This window comes from Serinus canaria, chromosome 1 (assembly GCF_022539315.1).
Source record: "Serinus canaria isolate serCan28SL12 chromosome 1, serCan2020, whole genome shotgun sequence".
Lineage (NCBI taxonomy): Eukaryota > Metazoa > Chordata > Aves > Passeriformes > Fringillidae > Serinus > Serinus canaria.
The window spans coordinates 75,476,883-75,499,481 of NC_066313.1; the positions used below are offsets into that span (position 1 = coordinate 75,476,883).

Consider the following 22,599-nt stretch of genomic DNA (forward strand, 5'->3'; position numbering starts at 1 on the left):
GTGTTATTTGAGGTAGCATGTTTACAACTTCAGACAGTTGCTGTCACTCTCTTTTGCTAAATGACCATGCTGCTTACAGTTTCCTCATCTATACAGCTTTCAGAACCACAGACCACACAGTCAGACAGCAGTCCTCTGGGAAATATCTGTCCTCTTCTGCTGGGACTATAAGCCACAGAAGACTGCCTTCTTTATCTCCACAGTTTCAGTTAGTCTTCAATACCTCAGAGTCCAAGGCAGCTGAGGGTACTTGCACTATTACTGTTTAGTTTTGTATTCTCAGTGAAAGATGAAGGTACTAGATGCTCTTCTGCTGGAAGTGTGCATGTTTTGGGATTTTTCACATGGTGCACCTTTACTTGATCATATGTTTGACAGTAGATGTCTATCCAGCTTTCTTTTCTGGACTTGGACAGAGACAGCCAAGATGTACCAATTGGCCACCATCATAATTTTTGCTTCCTATATGCTCTGTCACATTCCCTACCAGCCAGGTTTTGAGAGAGATGTCAGCCGTGGACATGCCGTGTTAGTACTAGAACTGGGACTCCACATAGTTGGAGTTCTCCTAGCAACCGCCTGGCCTGACACTCCAAAGTTTTGAGATAGAAGAGATTCTGGTGTTTTTTCAAGAATGTGTGTTTCGAGATCCTGACTAGACTTCACCCTCCAAATAAAGACCAAGTTTTTCTGAAATGCTCCAGTCAGATCCTCACAATGAGCATGCCAATTGAACCTATTGCTACTTGTCAGTTGCTTTATTTGTGTATGAAAAGCATGAAAGAGTCTCAGTTCTATGTGACCATTTACCAGCCTGTCACACAGAAAGGAACAATGCTTAGAATGTATGAAAAGCTTCCCCCAAAGCAAAAGCTTATTTTTTCTTGCAAAGCTCTTACACTACTTCAAGCCCCAAGTTGGATAAGAGCATCATGGAGGAAACCCGTTGTTTGAGAACAGCTGTAACTTTTTCCTCACTGCTCTCATTTAGTCCCGTGCAGCAGGTTGTTACCATCTCTCTGGTGATGGCTGCCAGCCCCATGCCACAGCTGGTACAAGAACAGGACAGATGCTCTCTAAATGTTTTGCTTCAGTGCTGTGTCCCAAGCCAAGTGAATCCCTCACTGCTGCTTTTGGCAGATGACAGAAAAGAGTCTCCTCATTGACACAAGTGTGCTTGAGCTGCGAGTGCATCCTGAGAAGGAGTGAGGTGGAGCAGTGGCATCAGCTGCCACAGATGTGAATTGTCATTGTCCGTCTGTATGTCAGTGCTTGCAGGACTTTTGTCAGGAAACTGAGCTTATCTTAGCTTTTAAAAGCTTTTTATTTTATTGCTTTCTTCTGCATTTGAGAAACATAGCTTTTCTCAAAGCTATATCTAACTGCACTCACGGTAGAGCAGTAGTAGTCATCTTCACCTAGAAAAGTGTAGTTACCTGCTGTATGTGGTGTTTTAATACATACTTAAATTATATTTTACAGACAAATACAAAAAAGGCTTCTTCTTGTTAAGATTTTATAATCACAGTTAGATGAAAGGCATACTAAAAACTCAAAAAAGCCTAGACATTAGTAGAATAAAATAAGCTTGTACTAGTGAGATGTTAACAATACATCTATTTTATGTCTACCACTTCTAGGTATTCATGAGTGGTCTATGATTTTATCTGGTTACCATTTGCTTAATTCAATAGGAACAGATTCTTAAATAATGTTTTAAAATAGTTTATTAAAAAAAGCTGACAAGAACAGAACTGCTAGAACATACAGAATTAAGTAGAACTTCTCCTGATAAAAGTTATTTTTCTTACACTGCTTTTCTGATGCTGAATAGTGTCTTTTACAATTAGAAAAGAGAGAATTAGTATTTTAGAAGTAGAAACTCAATTTTGGCAGTCTAAATGGTATGAAATGTAGGGGGGGTTGTGGTTTCTTTGCCATAAAAAATTGATTGTTAATTTAATGCTTCTGTACTGCTTGTCAGGTACTACCCTTCCTTATTTGCAGGTAGGCAGAGGTCAGCATGTGAGGAGGGAAGGAATTGCAGAATGACAAGTGTAATATGTTTGTTTGACTTCCAGTACAATTTCAGTGCCAGAGAGATACAGCTGCAATAAATAACATTTGTTCTAACATCTGGCATAGCCTTTACTGATGATTATCAGGCACTCTTTAATTTTCCATCACAACCTTCTGGTTGAGTTACCAAGTTGTGTTGGCCAGCAGAGGCATACTAATAAGATAGAGCACTAAAGAAAAGATAGCAGGGCCAGGAATAAAGTAGGGAAGGAAGCTGAAACGTGACTGAAGGGCACATCAGCAGGAACCCAGGGCTTACATCCTGGATTCTCAGCTGGTATTGAGCTGATTCCAGCAGGATGTGCTTAAGTCATTTGGTCTATTTCCTGAGCCAATTTCAGCATGCCTAAAGGGATCCCAGATACGCTGGATGAAGGCATGATGAGAAAACTTGTTCCTTCCCTGCCAGTTCTGCTGTTCTCATTTATTGATCTCCCAGGTAAACAGTGCTTAAAGAGAGGTAGCCATCTCATACCATCAGAATTAATCCATTAATTTACTTTTTGAATGGTCTCAACTATGAACATTTATTCAGGTTTCTAAAGCATTTGTCTTGTGTCCATGTCTGACTTCAGCAGAAGTTCTGAAGAACACTGTATCACTGTTCTTTTTACTGTTTTCGTATTACAGTCTCTTGCTTCAATTCATGTTTATAAATAATCTATATACAACAGGAGTAGAGAGAACCTTTTTACAATACACACTAAAAAGGAAAAGGAGTAAAGCGATAATACACCTTGTGAAGATGAGTGACTTTACATACAGCAGATGTTCAGTGTTGGGGAGAACCAAACAGTTCATTAGCTTTTTATGTGTTGCATTTGACAATGTTTTCTATGTGAATTGTCCAATAAGGCATTTGTGCTCCAAATATTGTAAAATGTAGTTTCACCTCCAAAGAGCTATAAACTAAGTACTTGTCATAGTCAAATGAGCAAAGAAGTTGTTCATTTTATCTCAAAATTTTATTTCCTCTGTTTGTGTGACTGGGCCAACAAAATCATTGCTATAACTGGAGCTCAACTAGAGGTCTTGAAATTTTTAGATGTTCTGGTTGTAGTTGGTCTGAATTGTAGACTATGTTTGTGCTCAACCCTAACTGTGATTTGGCTCTGCTTGAGTTATTAATATCCAGGCATATGTATGTGCAGCATGGAATCTGAACATCCACAATGGTGCTTATTTCCTGGAAAAAATAAGAGATGAGTCAAAAGGATATAGCAAGAAAATTATAATGCCGAGTTTTCCTGCTGTCCTGTGACAAATCTTTTTCAGTCCATCACTCCTTGATTCCCTGACATCCTGAGAAACAGAATTTTACTTAAGCTACTGTAGGGGAGCACTAAGAGTTTTTGCTGTGGACCCTGGATTTTTAGTCTTGGTTCACTGTGCTGTACTACAGAGTTTATTTTTCAGGTAGCTTTCCATTGGAAGATTTAGCAAGTACCGTCATTTGCGTTTCTCCTGCGTCACGGGAGCTTTCTTCGTGATGTGATCTGGCAGCACTTGAAATTGATACACTCACTTGTCGTCGCAGTATTTTCAGTACAGTTCTCTTGTATCCTTTGCATGCAAAGAAATAGATGAAAGGATCTAGGCAGCAGTTAAAATTCATCAGAAATACAGTATAGTGGAGTGACTTCTGGAAAATTTTCTTTTCAGTGCACAAGGGTTCTTGCTGAAGTTTCTTAATCATGTGTTGTATGATTGCAACATGATAAGGAGTAAAGCAGATGATGAACACTATAATTACAAATATGATTGTATTGATGGCTTTTTTGTTTATCCCTGATTTTTCAGTCAGTGGATTTTCCTTGGCTGTTTGAAAAAGTTTGCAGCTGATTTGAGAGTAGCAAAATAGAATAATTCCCAGAGGAATAAGGTACCCTATTAAACAGGCAGCAAGAAGTATAAGTGGTAGATGTTCTATTTTCTCAAAGTTTGGATATTCCATACATGTAGTCCTTTCATTTTCTTCGTGTGACATGGATTGTATAAGTAATGGGAAAGTTTGACTGAATACAAGAAACCAGACAAAGACACAAATGCCCTTGGCATATTTAATCCTTCTGATCTTGTATCGGAAGGGGTGGACGACAGCGAAGAACCTGTCGATGCTCAGGCACGTCATGAAGTTGACACCTGCGTAGGTGTTGATGTAGAACAGGAGCGCAGTGATTCGACACAGAGCTTCTCCAAAGGGCCAGTGGAATCCCAGGGCGTAGTAGGCGATCCTGGTTGGCAAGGCAATGCAGAACAGCAGGTCGGAGAAGACGAGGTTTGTTGAATAGAGGGTAGTGGAGTTGATCTTCTTTCTGTTTTTAAAAATGACAGTGAGGGCAATGGTGTTTCCAAGCACCCCAAGAATCAAGATGGAGCCGTAGAAGACAGACAATAATATCCGTGCTGTGTCTTTGTGCTCATATAAGTCACAGGTGGAAATGTTGGTCTCAGAGGCTGTGAAAGGGTCCATTTCTGCCACCACTGTTGTTGCGGGAAGCTCAGTAGACCTAACATGAGAAAAAAAGCCAACAAAAGGAACCGTTTTGTAAGAAATGTAGATAAACTACTTCTATGTAAAAATGGACAGCCTCTGTTGCAAAATAAGACTAAAAAAATGAAATGAAACTTCATTGCTGTGAAATACTTTTCAAGACCCTATATGAAAACAAACAAACAGATGCCTCCTTTTGGCTTTTCTGTCTTGTTCCCAATTGCCTCTCTAATAAAGAAAGTCAGACAGGGGCAGTATAGTAAACCAGGGATGTAATATATTTGGAAGTAAAGTCTGTAGAGGCTCAGGACTTGGGAGACTGTTTAAAGCACCTTGAGGGGAAAAAAGAGTCTGAAGAAACTACCTGATAAAGCATCAAATGAAGTCCCCAAGGATCAGACAAGCAGACAAAATGTTTTAAATGTGTTTTAGTTAGTTTTAAGGGAAATTTTGTTCCTAACAATTCACACTGTTTACTTGTTTAGAGAAACCTTTTTTTTCTCAGCACTCTCATCATATTGACATTATAATAGAATTATGATTCATTTAGGTTGGAAAAGACCTTTAAGATCATAGACTCCAACCGTAAAAACTTGTTTAATTGTAGTTTTAAGAATTGGCTTCTGGAGTCTAATTCAAATATTTTTACATACATACATTCTTAAGACTACTACTTTAATCACTCTTTAGTGACCCTAATAAAGAGAGGTATTGCAGGTGAACTGTTTTACACTTTGTCAATTTAGTAGATGTTAGAAATTGTTTCATCTTTACAGTCCTAAGTAGCATAGAAGAGTTACAAAGTGGCAGTGATTTAAGGGGCTTTAAAATGTTTTTAAATGATCCAGCAGAATTTCAGAAATGGAAAGAACCCCATTCTGTTGATACTGCTCAAGGTGCAAACATTTCCTAGGTCTGCTGTTACCTGACAGTTGTGTAGTATAAGTCTGAAGCTTAGAAAGGATGGGATATCTCATGTTATTCCTCAGGCAGCTGTTCTACAAAAGGGTGCCTCTTAGAGGCACCATTTATGAATTTAAAGAGCAATCAAAACAAGATTGCTTCTGTTTTAACAAAGAATACTACGTGAAGATAAAAGCTGTTGTAATTAGAATTTTGAGTCTGTCTTGTAGCTTTAATTAACACATCTATGTTATTTCAGAGGATCTGTCATTCAACACACAATATTTGCAAGCAACTGTAGCCTGTTGCACTTGCAAAAACTCTTTCTGGGAAATACATCTGTTTTAGGGGATTTAAATCACACATTTTAGAAAGCATTCCTTATCCTTTTATTAACTTGTGAAAGCATTTAAAGGTTAGTATTTTCTTTCAGGATTTGAGGAGATTCTCCTGCTTATTTCAGGATGTTCACAATTAATGGTTCTCTGTAAACAGTAAACCTGCAGATAGTGGATGATGTGTATTAAAATATGTAAATTAGTTATCTTACGTGTTTAAGGAAGAAATTTGGCTTCCAGGTAGTACATTAAGTCTGTGTTTGCTGCATTCCATAGACAGGAGGGAAGACAGGTGAGTAATTTCGGACTGATAGATGTACAATGTTCTGATTCTTAGGTATTTGTAAAGTACTGTCCCTTAAGATGTAGGAATACTGCATTCAGGGTTGTATGTCAAATCTGAACTGGGAGTTCTGTGCCTTGAATAAAGGAACTAATCTGGTAAAGAGCAACTCCAGCTGTAGTGCAGGTTTAAGAATATCAGTAATTTTGTATTGGTTAATTCTGCATTGTTCACGCTGTCTTGGTGTTAGTGTGTTTGGTGATTGATTAATGCATGTTTATTACCCTGAGGATAGTTCTGGTATGATTTCCTCCCATCTTTTCCCTTGTAGGAGTGTTTAGGATGGATTTTGTTTTACCTAAGTGTAACAGGCTTTGCATAAATGGTGTAGGTTAGTGTAGGTACCTGTATATGAGTCAGTGAAGTATTTTGTTTTGTTTCTCATATTTAAATGCTTCTAATTCTTGTTCACACTCCCAGCATCACATCTATCTTCTATTAATCTCTTTCTTGAAGTTTAGTTAAAATAATTTTGTCAACATATTTAGGAAAGGATAATCCAAGATTTGTGATAAACAGTTCAATTGCAGTAACTAGCTACAGCATATTAAGTGCATGGGGATTTTTTAAAGTTGTAATAGTTTAGATTCAAAAATAGTGCACATAATTCTCATATCCATTCATATGTCTTTCTATAAGCATTAGTAAAATGTAGAGTATCTATTATAAAAACACATTGAACCACAGTTTAGGAAGAAACCTGTATATTCAGTAAAATATATCATTTTTTACATCAATAGTAGAATTTAATAAATTGCATGTTTCCTAATTTTGTGCTATGAATTTGGATCTTTAATAAATTAATCCAGAACTTGTTGTTCAAAATAGGCTGTTCATCCTCGCATAGAAGTGTGGCTTCTTTATTGAGAAGGAGTCGTAGCTGAGACAAGTGTTTGTGTCTATCCATGGTGCTAGCATGGATATATATTGGAAGCAGTTCCCTGGCAGGACAAACTGGCCACAAATGGATGAGGAGAAGGCTGGAGGAGCACAGCTCATGGATCTTCCAGGGCAGTGTGCAGTCACCCAAGCTGTGCTCCTTGCCAGGCTCTTCTGCCTGCTGTGGGAGTCAGCCCTAGGGGCAAAAAGTATTCTTTTTGATCCTCTGTTATCCCCAAAATATTTTGACTGTTAATGTAGGGAACACATTTTACAATACTGTAGATTAGCATTAGTGTTTTGTCTACCTGTAGGTGTGTATGGGCATTTTTGAGAGCCACCAAGGTGTTTAGGTGCTACAGTACCTGAATATATTCATTAAAAAAAAAAAAAAAAAAAAAAAGAGAGAGAGAGAGATATTTTATCTGGTTTGTGGCCCAAACAGATGATAAAGTTGATACCATCCACTATAATGTGCATCACTCAAGCTGTGGTAACTTCTCTGTACTTCTGAACTCTAATTATTGTTGGATGAACTCCATTCACCTCAGCAGGTATTTCGCATTTTCTCGGAAATCTTGGAGAGGAGGGCTTCATTAAAAATAACATTTTCTTCCTGAATGGTGTCTGGACTATTAAGTAAGATAAGATCTTATTTAAAAAAAACCTACTCCTTGTGTCAGGTTGCTCTTTATTTCTTGGCAGCAATCCTGAGTGATCCACTTACACATACAGCATATGACATCCTCTAGAGGATGTGTCTATAAAAAAAACATTTTGAGTATTTTTTGTGAGTTTTGCATTACTGGAGAATAAATGAAGAGTTTTACATCCTTACTGCTGCAAACCTCAGATTAGCTGGACATGAGTCTGTTTTAATGAGCTGTGTGCCTGAATAACTCATGAGAACATGGCCATTTACTGTCCCAAATCCAGATGCACCAATGAATTTACTCTCTGGAATCACTACTAAAACTTTTGCTCTTCCAAAAGCAAAAGTTTTAGTAGTGATTAAAGTTTTAGTAGTCCAAACTCTGCTGGACTAAAGATCCTTCCATTGGCTTTCCAGGTTTATTAATGATACTACTTTGAAGAATATACTTGGAAGAAAGATTATATTAATATCCCTTAACAATTAAATAATTTAAGAAAACAGAAGCAGAGGTCTTTAGCTTAGAGTTACATGCCAAAATGTTAAGGTATAAATGTCTGTATATCTGTATTGTAAGGAAGATTGTTCGGGTTTTCACATTTTCTGAGTCTATAAACACTCTGACACAGACCACTTACTCACTTAATGTAATCTTCTGTATAGTTCAGATCATATTATTTTAGTTATTCTGTAACTTTTCTTTTAAAGCATACTTTCTAAGGTGCTGTTTGTCTTTGGAGAACTGAAGAGGAAGCAAATTACCCATTTGTACTCTAGTCTTTGGTCAGTGAACCTCCCTGTTGATAATATGTCTCTCTCTTAAATGTCTCTAAAATTAATTTGCAATTGCTGTTTTCATTGAGTCTCTTTACATAATCTCATGGTTTAGTCAATTCAAGGTAAGCTTCTCAAACATTTCACTACAAGGTGAAATGATCCTGTGATGTCTGAGTTCTAACTGCAGCTGTGTCCCATGCAGGACTTGGGATTCCAGATGCCTCTTGGTATTACTGTGCCTGGAGGCAAACTCACCACTCCATCCCTGCTTTTTCTGCTCAGTGGGTTTTGTATGCAAGATAGAGTTGTGTAGCAGTGCACTACTGCGCTCCAGGGGTATTTCTCTGATTCACTCTGTCATAGGATATCTCCAGTGTAAGGGCATGGCCATTGCTCTCTGCTTTCACCTGGGAGGACCTTATGTCTGGGAGAGTTTAAAATTAATTTTACTGTTAAATACTATGCTCAGGCTTGCAACCAGTGCAGGTTGTTCTTTCCCTTGCCATTTTCAAGTCTTAGCACTATGTTTGCTTTTTTGACCAGCAAATTTCTTTAGTCAGTTACTTTAGTCAGTTACTTATGAGGCTTGTTAGCTAGGCAGCTGCTAGTCTGTTCTCTATGGTTCTTGATGTTTCACAGCAATAGCATCCATCTGGGGGAAAAAAATTTGCAGCACAATGGCAAGCTGCTTACAAAATCTAGCATGTCTGAAATCTGTGCAGGTGTCTTTCTAAACCAATATTGTGATCTCATCAAAGAAGGAAAAATAGCTTGTGTGGGAGATTCATGTTGTGTGAAAACATTTGACTGGCATCAGTCATTTGTTTTATGTTTATACATTTCTTTTGTGTTTAATCCCCACAGCAAAAGGTGTTTGATGAACAGGATGGTGACCCCAGTCTGGAAGTACTGTGTAATCCAAACCTCTGCTTCACAGACATGTTCATGTGTGATGAGCTTTGTATGTAGTACCATAATCATACATACATTTAACTGTTAAGAAGCATAGACTTAAGCTGTGAGCCAGCAATTGCAGTGTTGCACTTTAGATTACATGGGTTGGGACTGCATGCAAGCAGTGGTACAAAGCTCTCTCTGTATGCTAAATTGAAATTTCTTCTTGTTCTCATCTCCTGCTTTTGCTGAGAAGCACCATCTGTCTTTTCAGCAGAACAGGGGGCATGTACAAGGCTTTTACTCTGTATTGTAATCTAATGTGTGATTTCTCTGTGTCTCATCATAATTTTCATTCTTTGAAGATGAATCCCTGGTCCATTTGTCCCTGGTCCAGTTGCTAATTTAAGGATACTAATTATATTCATGGAAAGGCACAGCAGTTCATGACAAAGATCTCTTCTGGCTCACTATACATAGTATGGTTTTATCACTATGAGATGGACAATATTTCTTTAACAAATTGTATTGAGGGTTAATGCTGTTTTTCTATGCATAAAGAGTATAAATTGTTTTAAAGGAATGCTCAGGAAAGAGACTTCTCTTCTATGCAAGAGTCACTGATCTTAACAGTCCTCTATAGATATAATCTGTGTAAGTCTTACATTGTTTTAAAAACACTAGAAGATGGGAAATATGCAGTGCTATGTTTTTGTAGGTTTAATTTTTTCCTTAATTTAAAAATTCTTTTTTCTGTTAACCAGTTGTATTTACTGTTTGTATTTCTATTTTACTGTACAGGTGATCTCTGTTGTAGAGTGTTCTCCGTTTGAGAAAAAGTCTTGATTCAGCTAAGTTATGTGTATTAAAAAGTGTGTGTGCTAAGTTGCATAGTAGAACACCTTGTTAAAATAGAAGGAACATATACCTAAGGTGCATAATATGGTGTGTGTGGACTGGCAGCGAGGGACTGCAAAAACTGAGGCGAGAGACAGACATGTCCTAAAGCTTCCTCTTTCTTTCTAACACTTTAACACTCATGCTTCTAGTGCTTTTTGTTAATTTCTTTTCAAAAGCTGTTGAGTTTTGTGTTCTAAAGGCTGGTGAGTCAACCTAATGACCTGAAGATTGAGTCCTCAGGTCACAACCCACAGCTAATTTTGATGAGAGATTTTCCAGGCTTGTGCTTTTATCCCTCTTTGATATAGATCCAAATTTGTTGGCATAGTAAACCCAAATTTGTAACACAAACGTCAGAGAATCCTAAATATTGTCTTAACAGTGGCTATAAAGAATTAGAATATTCTTTAGCTGCTTAACAGAATATGCAAGTGCGCAAGACTGTGGGATCTTTATATAGTCTATAGTCTATTACTATGAATTTTAAAGGACAGTTGTATGACAGTTATATTTGGTGCTAAAAAATAATCAAAGCTACAGTAAGCGAGATGGAAATAAAAGAAGTTGAGTTGAAGTGCATAACTAATTAAAGAAAAAGTGGAAGTAATTTGAAGGGTACACCCTGGTCTTATCTGTTGGATCTCTCTTTACAAGGGTGAAAAAGTGTGACACCTATCTAACATAAATCATCTCTGCCAAAAACACATACTGACGTGAAGAGCTCTACTGATGCTAAGATGATTAACTTCCCTTCAGTTTACACTTGCCAAGGTATACCAAATGTAAAAAGGAAAGAACCTAAAACTAGAGCAAATGAGCAGAATAAAAGTGTGAGCCACTGAAAATTACATTCTTTCTAGCAGAAGAAAAAAGGAGTCAAATGAGGATTTGTATTTTAGTATTAGAAAACATGCACACCTCTTTGAGTTTGAGGTTTCTTTTGGAGTTACATGAAACCCATACAGGTATAGTATTTAATTGTAGGGTTATACAGCTTCAGATTACAGCTTCTATATTAAGTTTATTATTCTCTGTACATGCTCCTGAGTCTTTTGACCACAAAAAAATTATATTTGAGCTCTTAAATTTTCAATCGCCTTGTCTCTTCAGGAGCAGCCATGAAAATATTAGACAGATCTCTTGTATTTTATGCTCAAAGGCATGTACTCTCTCTTATTTTTTTAAGATATAAGATATTTGAGTTATTTTCTCTTGAACAGTCTGTCTTGTTTTGCCAGTATAATAGGAAAAATGTATCCTTTTAAATTGAGAAGGTGTATAAAAATCATACCACGTATACTATATCTAAAGATCAGTAATAAGGAGAAAGATGTTTGGCATTGCAGTTCAGAAGAACAATGCCTTCTAAAATCCTTGAAAGAAATGTGCACTAGAAGTTAAAAGAGGAATTAGCTCATAAAACTTTGAACCCATCAAATGCTCTGTTGCAATGTTCAGACGTGAGAAGAGAAAGCAGTTTTCGAGCTGATAATAGAGGCTGTTTTCATAGACAAGAAATACATATGATAAAAGCAAGCTATGCATTCACAACCACAGTATGAATTTGTTTTAGGGCTCTCACTATTATTCTGTGAGGTTCAGTGACTTTAGAGCTTCAGTGCTTCCCTTACTACTTCTACAGTAGTTACTTCTGCACTAGTATAATTTAAATTAGTATTGCTAAAAATTTGCCTAAGTTAAGGCACTATGAAATGTTTCCCTGTGATTGTCAGAAGGCTGTACTATGAGAAAGGAGTTGGAATAGCTTGTTGATGCTTTGGATCAATAGATCCTTTAAGTGGAAACTAACTAGCAGCATATTAATATGGAATATAAAATATCAGAGAATTTATTCCATGGGCCTTTCCATACAAAGCTCATTTATCCTTACTACCAAATGACAATATCCAGTATAATGCATAAAAGGAAATATTTCTGGAATTGTTTGCTGTTGCTCAGTGGCAAAGGAAGAAGTAAAAAGTTAGTTCTTTTCTGTACTTACATCTCTGCAGCTTCTTGGATCCTCTGAGCAGTTAAGGGCATTAACAGGATGGCCTGACTGAGAAGGTTTACCCTTGCACATTGTTCTCTAGAGTGATTACGTGAGTCTTTTGTGGGAGGGGTAGGGTTTTTTCAAGTGCTTAAAAAAACCCAGCCCTGTTTGTCTGCCGGTCTTGATTTGCTGCCTGCTGTTTTATGGGATGTGAAAGCATCTATTTTAGACCCTTTTGCAATTAGTCTGCTCAAAGAGAGTAATTAGAAACAACACTTCCATCTCCCCCCTGAAGGGACTTCACCCAGAGGTTTACTTGACTAATTGTTGACCAACTAAAATCCCTCTCATATGAGAAAAACTTTGTTCATGTGCCATCTGCATTTAAAAATACCTTAATTTACAGCAAAGAGCTATGTAATCAGTACACACTTTGAACTACTTCTTACCGATGAGATCTGATGAAGCATGAGGAAACCTCAAAACTGAGACATACCGAGATGTGCTGTTAAAGCAGACGTCTCAAACGCCCGTGGACATTCCCAGCACGGTTTTAGTATCATAATGATGAGGATTTACAGAAATGCCTTTCAAAAATGTATGAGGGAATTAAAGAACTCTGTGACTTTGAGAGATTAGTAAGAATGTCTGCCTTTGTAAGCTGTTTATTACATTTTAAGCAGTGATAATAATAATGATAATGAAAAATGTAAGGTAAATACATGAAAGATAAAAAGCTTCTAAAACACAAATCTGATTCCCCTAAAATAATATTGACAAGAATGAGTGGCTAGGGAGTAGGAAAGGAATAGGATGTCAAATTGTGAGTTAACCCATTTGTACCTGAAATAACCTTGTTTCTGAGTGAAGAACTTATAATGTAAGAGGTAAATTGTGTGTTTGTTAAGAGGGTTTTGGAGTTCAGGTGCAAATGGAAAATCCTTTTGTTTGCTTTTAGAGGCTGTGGTTGAGAGCTATCTGGGCTTTTCCCCAAAAACTGATACTGATCATTCATGACTGCAAAGGATTGTTTCATGACCTCATTTGGTGGCCTGATTTTAAACAACCAACAAGGCATGATACGGCTATTTTTGGCAGGTCCAACCCACACAGAGTGCAGGATGCCTCTTTGGAAATGTTAGGGCTGTGTTCACAGCACAGGTGTTGGCTTACATTGTAGTGGTGAAGGTGTGTAGAGAGATCGGATCTCTGCTAACACATCCATCTCATCAGAAAGCCTCAAGGAAACACAGATCTAATGGCAAAGTTACTTTGTATAGGCAATGTTATAGGAAATGTTTTTGCTATAGCAGAACATAGAGCTTTGTGAGCTACTTTTTTACCTACTTGGAGCACTTGGTTGACACTGTACACTGATTTTTCTGGTGTTGAACTCCCACTGTACACCTGTACACATGACTTGATTCCCCTTAGATGCCAAAGGGCTCTATCTAAGGCTTTCAGCTCCTCAGTCTTAATGGAACATTCATCTTCTAACATCACATTCAGAAAGTTTTTGGGAAAACTTACCAGTCTTATTCTGGATTTTTTTTCCTTACTTGGGTTTGAATAATTTTTCAACTATTCAGCTTCATGAGAGAGTAAAATTGCTTTAAATGAAGTAATGAGAATTCAGGACTGCTTAAAGGGAAATTGCACAGGGAACTGCTTCATATGTACGCAAAGTAATACCACAGTGTGGTTCTGTGTCCAGCACCTAAGGTCTGCTGTAGAAATGGAAAATTTTGAGATATGCAGTCATGTCTTTGCTCAGGGGCTGACATTAGTACCCCAGCTTCTTATTAAAGGAAATGGTTGTTTCAGAATTGTTTTATCATTATAAAACAACGGCAGTATGTGTTTCCTGCTTTGATGTGATAAAATATTGCCTTCCTTTGATTAAGATACAGTACTAGCTTGTACCCTTTGAGCCACACTGGTATATTAGCTACCAGTCCAGCCTAGCATGATGATAAATTAAATGGTGCAGGTTGCATTCTTTGACTAACTGTTTATCCTTCTAGCTGTTTGTTTTCTGTTCTGATACAGCTGCTGTTGGTACAATATCTGTGGGACTGCTCCAGGATTTGAACATGTAAATTAAGAAATTGTTGTGTGTCAGAAGGTGTTTGTGTTAACCTTATATGTGCAGACATACATTTGTGTTTTCCATATATGTGCAAACAGTGTTCAGATTTTGGCAGACAAGGTGAGGAACATGGAACCCAGCAGGGTACAAAATATATTGTTGGATAGTCTTGGCATTAAGGATTAATGCTTACTTTAGGATAGGTGTCTGACTTGTGCCTTCGTGAGGGGATTGTAAACTATTGGTTAGATGGTTAGTCTCAAATTTTCATGAGCTGCAAGTTGCAAGATTCTGCAGGGATATCCATGGACAAGAGGAACCTTTCTTTTCACCTCCAGATGCATTTTTAAATTTTTCTCTGCATTCTTGCTGCTTTCCTGTGAAATATTGGCATTAGCTAGTGAGTATTGGGTAACAAAGCCTAATCCTTTTGCTGCTATTTAGAGACCTCAGGCAATGGGCTCTCCTGCTCATGTGTAGTGAAAGAATTGAGTGCAGTAGGTGAGTCCTTTGAGTCCAGGGCTCCAGCAGGTAGAGGAACACAACCATCAAGGGCAGTCACATTCCACAGAGTTAATTAATTTTAAGGAATGTTATTGAGAATATTTACCATCTTCAGAATAAAGGCTGGAACCTTAAGTGTAATATGCCAGTGTTCAGACTGACTGTAGGAATGTGGGTCACAGAAATTACTTAGTAACTTGAATTGCAAGTGTGCTGCTTGTGTGCCTGTATTATCTGCAGCTGTTTTTATAAGAGATATTTTTGGTCCCCCCAAAAATATGTGGTTGTGAATTTGTCAGTTTAATGGTTTTTTGGAGAACTTGAATTAAGAAAAACACAGCACAGCAGTTAGTAAGTGTAGTGAGTCATTCTGAATAAAATAGGTTATTTCTGCAAACTTAACGCCACAGAACTTCTATTGACAACAGCAAGCATTTTTGCAGAAGCTACATTTTTTTAGCTTTCTAACCCTTTCTTCATGCATTTTAGAACCATTTTTCCTCTGTTTTGTATCAATTTTCCTCCGTATTTTGGATATATTTGCTAGTGCTAATGTTTTATTTTAATCTGCGTTTAATAGTCACCCTTTTAGACTTTAAATAGTGCATTTCTCTTGTAAGATGTACCTGCCCCAGATTTTTTCTTCTTGGACAATTTTTACATCTCTGATTTATTTTTTTCAAGGATATTGTTTGTATATGTCTTTTTTTATTTCTTTGTACAAAACCAATCTCATCGACTCATATGATGTAGAATGTTCCTATCTTGTCACTGTGTTTCTGTTTCACTTCAAATGTTGAAATTTAGCATGCTCTTCAAAATGAGGATATAATTATTCTAGAGATGGCTATTGCAGTACATCTTTGGCATGGACGTGTAGAATGTTCAAACTCTAGAATTCAGTTTTCAGGTATTAGAGTTTTCTGAGTTGTTTGAAAATTTAATTTTCTAATCCATGTGACTAAAATTAACTTCCTAAATATGAAGTGGGCAAAAACTCAGTTCAAAGTCAGAATATGCTTGTGTCTATAGTCCTTCTTTGCATACAGACATCACAGATTTCTAGTAGAAGTTAATCATGGTATGTGAAAGGGGGTTCCTGATATTCTCATAGTATAATGAGCAAAAGGCTGGGGGAAGGTCACTGCAAAAAAAGAGAAAGCACAGAAAAGGAGACTGAAAGAGATGAGAGGAAAAGTAAATACAAGAGGATAAGAAAGAAGTGAAGGGAAAGAAAACACTGAAGTAGTCTTTCAATAAGAAAATGTTTTCCCCTTGTGGATGTTGAATCTGATATATGGTACCAAACAACTAATTAACGTAACTGAAAGTGTTAAGAGCCAGCCCTTTTATTTACAGTATGTGGATGGGTGTTTGTACCTGCCCAGTGAAATACAGGAACAGAAATTCCTCCAGTGATCATGAGCTTCAGGATTAAGGCTCTGATTATTCACAGAGCAATAGCATAGCTTAGATTTGACAGGATCTCTGGCAGTTGTCTAGTTCAACCCTGGGTTCAAAGCATGTCCAACAAGAATGGGTTATTTTGGGCTGTGTGTCCAGGCTGTATCTTTGAGGATGGAGATTGTAGCTCTGGGCAGCCTGGTAAAATACTGGACCATCATTATCCTGTCTGGAGTTGCTCCAGTATATTAATACCTTTCTTGAAGCATGAAGCCCAGTGGACACAGTGATTTAGGTTTAGGCTCAGAAGTGCTGGGCAATTACTTCTCTTGGCCTGATGAGAGCACATTGATAATGCTGCCCTGTATGTGACTGACCTTTCCTGCAAGGATAGAGTGACACTCAAAGGCTGACTAACACTCAAGGGATTCTCCATCTCCTTAACTGCAAATCTGTTTTCTAGCCAGTCTATGCCACTGCACAAGGTTGTTCTAACCCAGATGGAGATTCCACAGTTACTTCTGTTGAACTCCCTCCCTAACATTCCTAATGTAAGCCCATTTCTCAAGCCCATCAAGGAATGTGGTCCTGCTCTCCAAAGTATTGACTTCTCCCTCCAGTTTGATTTCACTCACCAGCTTGTTGGGAGTGCACTCTGTCCCGTCATCCAGGTTGTTTAATAAAGACCATAAATAGTGTTCATCCCAGTATGGATACCTGAGGGAAGCTGCCAATAAGTGGTTGCCATTAAAGTTGGTGCTGCTGATCAGAACCCTTGAGTCCAACAGTGCAGCCAGATTCCCTCAAATCTGCTTTTGCAGTGCATATCTTCCCTGTTTTTCTTTAAGGGCTGAAGAAGAAACCAAATCAAAGGCCATCCAAGAGTCAGAGTGTATAACGTTTGCCATCTTCCCCTTTCTTATCCACAGCACCAGAGTCAGTCTTGGTAAATCCAGATGGTATATTAGCAGCTGCTTTGTCCATCATATAACTGGCAATGGCTCCTAGGAACTTTGCTCTGTAACTTTCCCAGGGATAGAGGTGAGCTTTGTAGCTATCAGGATCCTCTTCTTGCCCTCATTGAAGATGGCTGTGACATTTGTAATCACCGTGATGTTTCAGTGAGGTAGCAATGGTCACCTCCCTCGGAACCCTGGGGTGCAGCCTATCTGGTCCTTTTGCCTCCTGTATGATCAGCTGGTCCCAAGAGCCTCCAAAATGTCTTTCTTCACAGCAGATGTTCCTCCAGTCCCACAGGAGGCTCAGGGACCTGCAAGGCTTGAGGGCAAAACTAACTATTGAAAACTGACCCAGAAAAGACATTTAGTGCCCTGGCTTTCTTCTTGCCCTTTGTCACTAGGTCCTTTTTTTCACCAGTGGGTCCACATTTTCCTTGACCATCCTTTTGTTGTACTTTACTGTGTCAGCCATATTCTAGTGTTATTCTGTGGATGACTTGTCTGACAGACCTGCTGTAGATAAGTAGCGTCAATATAGATATTCTAAAAAAAGGCATTAGTAAACTATTGAAAATACTGAAGACAACAGAAAATAAAGGGAAATTTTCAAAGTACAAAATTATATAAAGAAGGTTGAGGGTGAACGTTTAAAATTAACTGGAATGAATTTTCACGCAGTGGAATTGCCTGTACAAATGAGTTTCACCCAACATTTTGAAGGGCATTATTGACATTTTAAAAAAAAGATACCTGAATGGTATTTGGGTAATACCTGTTTATATTAGATGTGAACTCTGTCTAAAAAACCAACACTGATTCCTTTAGGATCATACCTCTGTAGTAGTGCCTATGAACTTACTGTTATAGCAGAAAAGGCCCATCACTGAGTTTCCTCCAACTCTAGGTTGTTGGGTACTGAGCAGTGTCAGACACTGGTCTTTGAATTTAGCTGATAGCCACTCTGGACTGGGGTGGTGCTTTCTGTGGTCTCTGTTGACATAATTGGTGAATACTAACATTTAGGGAACCTTTTAGCATTCTCTAATCTCATTTTAAAATGCACTTGCAGTCTTGGGAAATTCCTTTTTGTACTTTCCCATCTTATGATTGAGTGCACTCTTGCATGTGATGTCTCTGTTTCTAAGTCACTGTTTATCATAGGATCAATAAAACCTGAAAAGCATGCCACAGTTGTGGTATTCTCTCAATTTGGTCAGAGTAGAAAGAAATAATTTAAAATTACTTTTCTAAGAAGAGAAAAGATATTTTTTCTTTGTTTTTCTTCTGTCTTCACTTATAAAACCTGATTTATTCAGTGGATATTTTCTACAATGGAGTAACTTCATATGAAGAATAATTTTTGTATATTGCTTTCTTATAGCATTTTGACTCTTAGAACTTCAATGATTTCAGTTTATTTCAATAATGTGTTGTGTCTGTTTATACAGGTATATTTTGTTTATGTAAAAAGGATTATATGCAAAATTGAGTGTCAGAATGAAATGCACTAGCTCATGTTCACAAGATCAGTCTAGGCTTGAAGTTCACAAGATTTGATCTGGCTTGAAGTCTTAGATTCTGTGAGTCTCCTGATGGTTTAAAAATTTTAAAAGCATCTTATGTTGTGATTAAGATGAGGACCCTAAAGGAAGTTTTATTTGTAAGGCCATGGAAGTCACTGGTAAAAGTTAAATCAAAGTGTCAGTATTCCCATCTTAGATGCTGTACTCTATTGGCAGTGCTCTAACACATCTGGGTAAATACTGGGAACTTAGCTTCATAAGTGAAGTGATTTCCTTAACCTTTTGGGAAAGGTAAAATCCTTACCATTTGTCCATTTGAATCATATTTTATTCTGATGTAGGAGATTACTGCTGTTCTTGTTGTATGCTGTGCTTTATGGAAGGACTCTGCTATTAGATGAAATATGTTGCCTTCTCTTCTGCTTCCAATCCTAAATATTGGGAAAAGAAATAATTTTTGTCACTTGTTCTTATTTGCTGATTCATCTATTACCTAGAATGCCAGAAGTTACCAGTTTGTGTTCCCAAGGAAGATCTTTGTTTGCAGGGTGGTGTAACATTTTGATTGTTATGTACTTAAAATTAACTCCTTTTGATTGTTTGACACTACTGTTGCTAGTATCATTCTTATAACCATCTGTACCTGCCTCTTTCTTTTTGCAGCTTGGGTCCTGTGTTCGCGCTGTTTGTTCCATTTTATTCTTCCATTCCAAGAGTGCAGGTGACACAAGTATTGGGCCACTTTTCTATCACAAACAAGTCTCTGGTCTACATACTGGGTTTACAGGTATGGTATGTACTTGCTTGTTCATCTTTTAATAAACTAATAATGTTGTTAGTAGTTAGTATTTCTGTTTGTCTATGAATTTTGATACTTCCACTTGCATGATTCAGCCTACATTTAGCTAGTAACTATCCCATGAGCTAAAACATAGAGAAATATGTGTTTCTAGTATGCTGAAGTGATGAGCAAGTGGTCTGTCCTTACCTTCTCTTACATGGGAAAATATAACAGACAATTCCACAGGGGCTTTTTTGGTCAGTAAAATGAATTAGATGAAAAGAGTTTAAAATGGAACCTGATCCTAAAGCATTTTTATCTTTTACCTTTCTAGTTTGCTTATATTCTTGAATTTGCTTATTTTTCTCTTGTCTGTTAGAGTTCAAACAAAGCTGTAGAGAACAGTGTTTTTTGTGGTAAGACTGTTAGTAAATAATCAAGGTTTTGGCTGAATTTCACTTTTATATAAATTAATCTTACTTGTATATCATGCATTACCATGTGACAGGTAATGTAGAGTAGTGTAACATAGAGAACAGTAACATAATGTAGTATTCCGTGAAATATGACTGGAAAAATATAGCTACTTGGTATAGAAAGTCAGTAATTATTCAAAACAGAATTTAAAAACCCCAAAACCCAGCAGCTTAGAAATGAATGGACATTTGTGTCACAACCTGAATGATGAGATGTGCAAATTGATGAGAAATTAGTCTCACTTCTATATATTCTAGGGATTCAAAAGTAGCTCTGGCACAAGCAATGGGGAATACACCATAGCTGTGTGAAATGTGGGAGAACATATTTTAGAATAAGTAGTCAGTTTCAGAATATTGACTTGTGCTCCACATGAACATTTTATTCATCCTCTTTCCTGTTCAGCCTTTGATTTCCTTCACTTTCTGCTACAGCACTTTATTTTCTTGGTCTCTCAGAAATCTTGTTTCCTCTCTTCTGAGCCCATCACTTCCACTATTATAGCATTCATGGGAAAGCCATGCTAATGTGTGGACTGTTTTCCATCATGTCTTTTGCCTTTTGCTTTCGTGCACACAGCACATCCAGCCTTGGGTCAGTGCTGTCACTGAGCCCTGTATGTCTGTGGGATCTCTCCCTGCTGAGCAGCTTGCTGCCATCACACAGAGCCTGAGGGAAGACTCATTTGCCTTCTTCTCATTTGTAAACTCTGCCCTTATCTCAAGTCACTGTTTCCGTAGTCTGAACTCTAGAGGGAAGGTGTTCTCATGATTCAGTCAGCATCAGCAGAAACATTTTAGTAACCATTTTCAGTCCATTTTTCCAGTTGCTAATAACCTTCTCCAGGTGATTAGTCACATACTTTGCTAGAAGCTATGGGCTGCCATGTTGACTTATAAGGATTTTAAAAAAAATTGCGCCAACTTATTTCCGTGATTTCATGTCAGGAAATATGTCACTGGGTAAGAAATTTATTTTCCTAATTTTGATGCTGGTGCTTAGTCTGTCTGTGACTGCATGTCTGAGAGCTTCACTTGGAGTGCCTGCCTGCTTGGAACTCTTCTCCTGTTGCTGCTGAGTCATTTCCTTTGCTTCAGTCTGTCTTTCAGACCTGTTTTTCTGTGCAGCCTATAACCGACATCCTGTTATACTTAGTAAGCTATATGAAAATAAAATGTATTGTTCTGTAGAAGGAGAACAATTGTTGGATCCCTGTGTTTTTTCCACTTGCTCCTTCTGGAATACTTTTTTTTTAATGGTAAACTGAATTTTAACAAAGGTGAAAGTCTGACGTCTCCCATTGTCATGAATGCATAACCTATATCATTTTGCAACTTAGTGGTTCATATAGCAAGAACTTTGTAAAATAAAAATTTAAATCCCTGCTCTTTTCTTCTAGCTCTTAACCTCTGGTTCCTACATCTGGATTTTAGCCTTAAGTGGATTGGTAAGTCTTACTGTTAAAAAAATCATATGTTGCTTAAAACATTCTGTTACGTATGTGAGCAGCACAGTATATTTGGACTCAAAAAGAACAGAAATTACTAAGTAACAGTCTGTGTTGGTAAGTAGAAAGTTTTTCTCTTCAGTTTCTAAATATGTGAAGCACTGACTAGCTGGTGATAAACTGATAGACAGCAAAATTGGTGGTTAGTATTTTCAGGGTGCCTCTGCTCCCTGCATAAAATTAATTTTGTTGCCATGGATATAGCTGTACACCCACAAGTATAAATGAGATTATTGAGGAAATGATAGAAACGTGTACCCTAGGTTGAGGTTTGTTTTCCAGTTTTCAGCAAGCCTCAGGCTTTGATTCCAAAACTCAGCTTTAATAACTTTGCTGTGAGGGTTTTTCATGCTTTGCTATTCTCCAAGGAGATCTATAATACCGCTGTTTCTCACAATGACAATGGCAGCAAGGGCACAAAATCACGCTCATCACATCAGTCAGATAAAGGAGCTGTGATCTGTCTTTTTCCTTTCTGACTCTGTTGTTGGTAAAGTGCTTAGTGCTGGAACAGATTGTGCTAAATCTTTCAGATTGTTAGATACTGATAAGCTTCTTTTTAAATTTTACAGGCTTAGAAATTAGGAGCTCAGGCTGATTTCTTTGCCCAAAAGACTGTAACCTTTTTCGACAGTGGGAGTGCCGCCACTTCCAAGGGAACTCATTATTAAATTGATGGAGAACTCAAATTATGCCCTTGCTGTGTAGAACCTACTAATTTAAATTTGGGTTGAGCTCAGGAGGAAATGCTGCTAAAAGTTAGTAGTTTGATCTCTTACCATTTGCAGTGACTGAATTTCTAGGATAACTCATAACAGGAGTGACAGAGCAGCAAACAGTGATGTGTGTTCATGATTTGATCTTGCTATAAATATCGATGAAAGCAGTGCAACTAACAAATCAGAATCTATCTGCCCTGGAAATCAGCCCAAGCCTCTGTGCCCACTGAAGGATCTGTGACTTCCTCCAAGCACACTACCCTTCCTGTTACTCTGCTGGCTCTTTTAATAGCCCTTCCTTTCCAGCAGGTGTTCATTAGAGAGGGAAGGAAAGGAAAGAAATGGAAAGGCATTTTAATTCCCTCTTTCCTGATGACAGAAGCT

The 22,599-nt window shown here is 37.7% G+C and overlaps 2 protein-coding genes across 2 annotated transcripts in view; one reads left to right on the forward strand and one right to left on the reverse strand.

Annotated features, from left to right (window-relative positions):
• The window catches only part of UBAC2 (UBA domain containing 2), an 87,045-nt gene that overhangs the window by 37,279 nt on the left and 27,167 nt on the right, over positions 1 to 22,599 (forward strand). The window contains exons 5-6 of the mRNA XM_030234433.2: positions 19,395 to 19,518; positions 21,389 to 21,436. Of these exons, the coding sequence (XP_030090293.1) occupies positions 19,395 to 19,518; positions 21,389 to 21,436 (172 nt within the window). The remainder of the gene's footprint in view (positions 1 to 19,394; positions 19,519 to 21,388; positions 21,437 to 22,599) is intronic.
• Positions 1,710 to 15,741, reverse strand: GPR183 (G protein-coupled receptor 183). The gene is made up of 2 exons (XM_009085322.4): positions 12,262 to 15,741; positions 1,710 to 4,589 (listed from the first exon to the last, which is right to left on the reverse strand). The coding sequence occupies exons 1-2, from the start codon at positions 12,300 to 12,302 to the stop codon at positions 3,485 to 3,487; spliced, it is 1,146 nt and encodes a 381-aa protein (XP_009083570.1). The 5' UTR covers positions 12,303 to 15,741; the 3' UTR covers positions 1,710 to 3,484.

Coding starts and splice junctions, on each gene's coding strand:
- GPR183 (XM_009085322.4), bottom strand. CDS start 12,302: ATGCCCTTAACTGCTCAGAGGATCCAAGAAGCTGCAGAGAT. Junction 4,590..12,261: donor ATCCAAGAAGCTGCAGAGAT/GTAAGTACAGAA, acceptor TTCTCATGTTAG/GTCTACTGAGCTTCCCGCAA.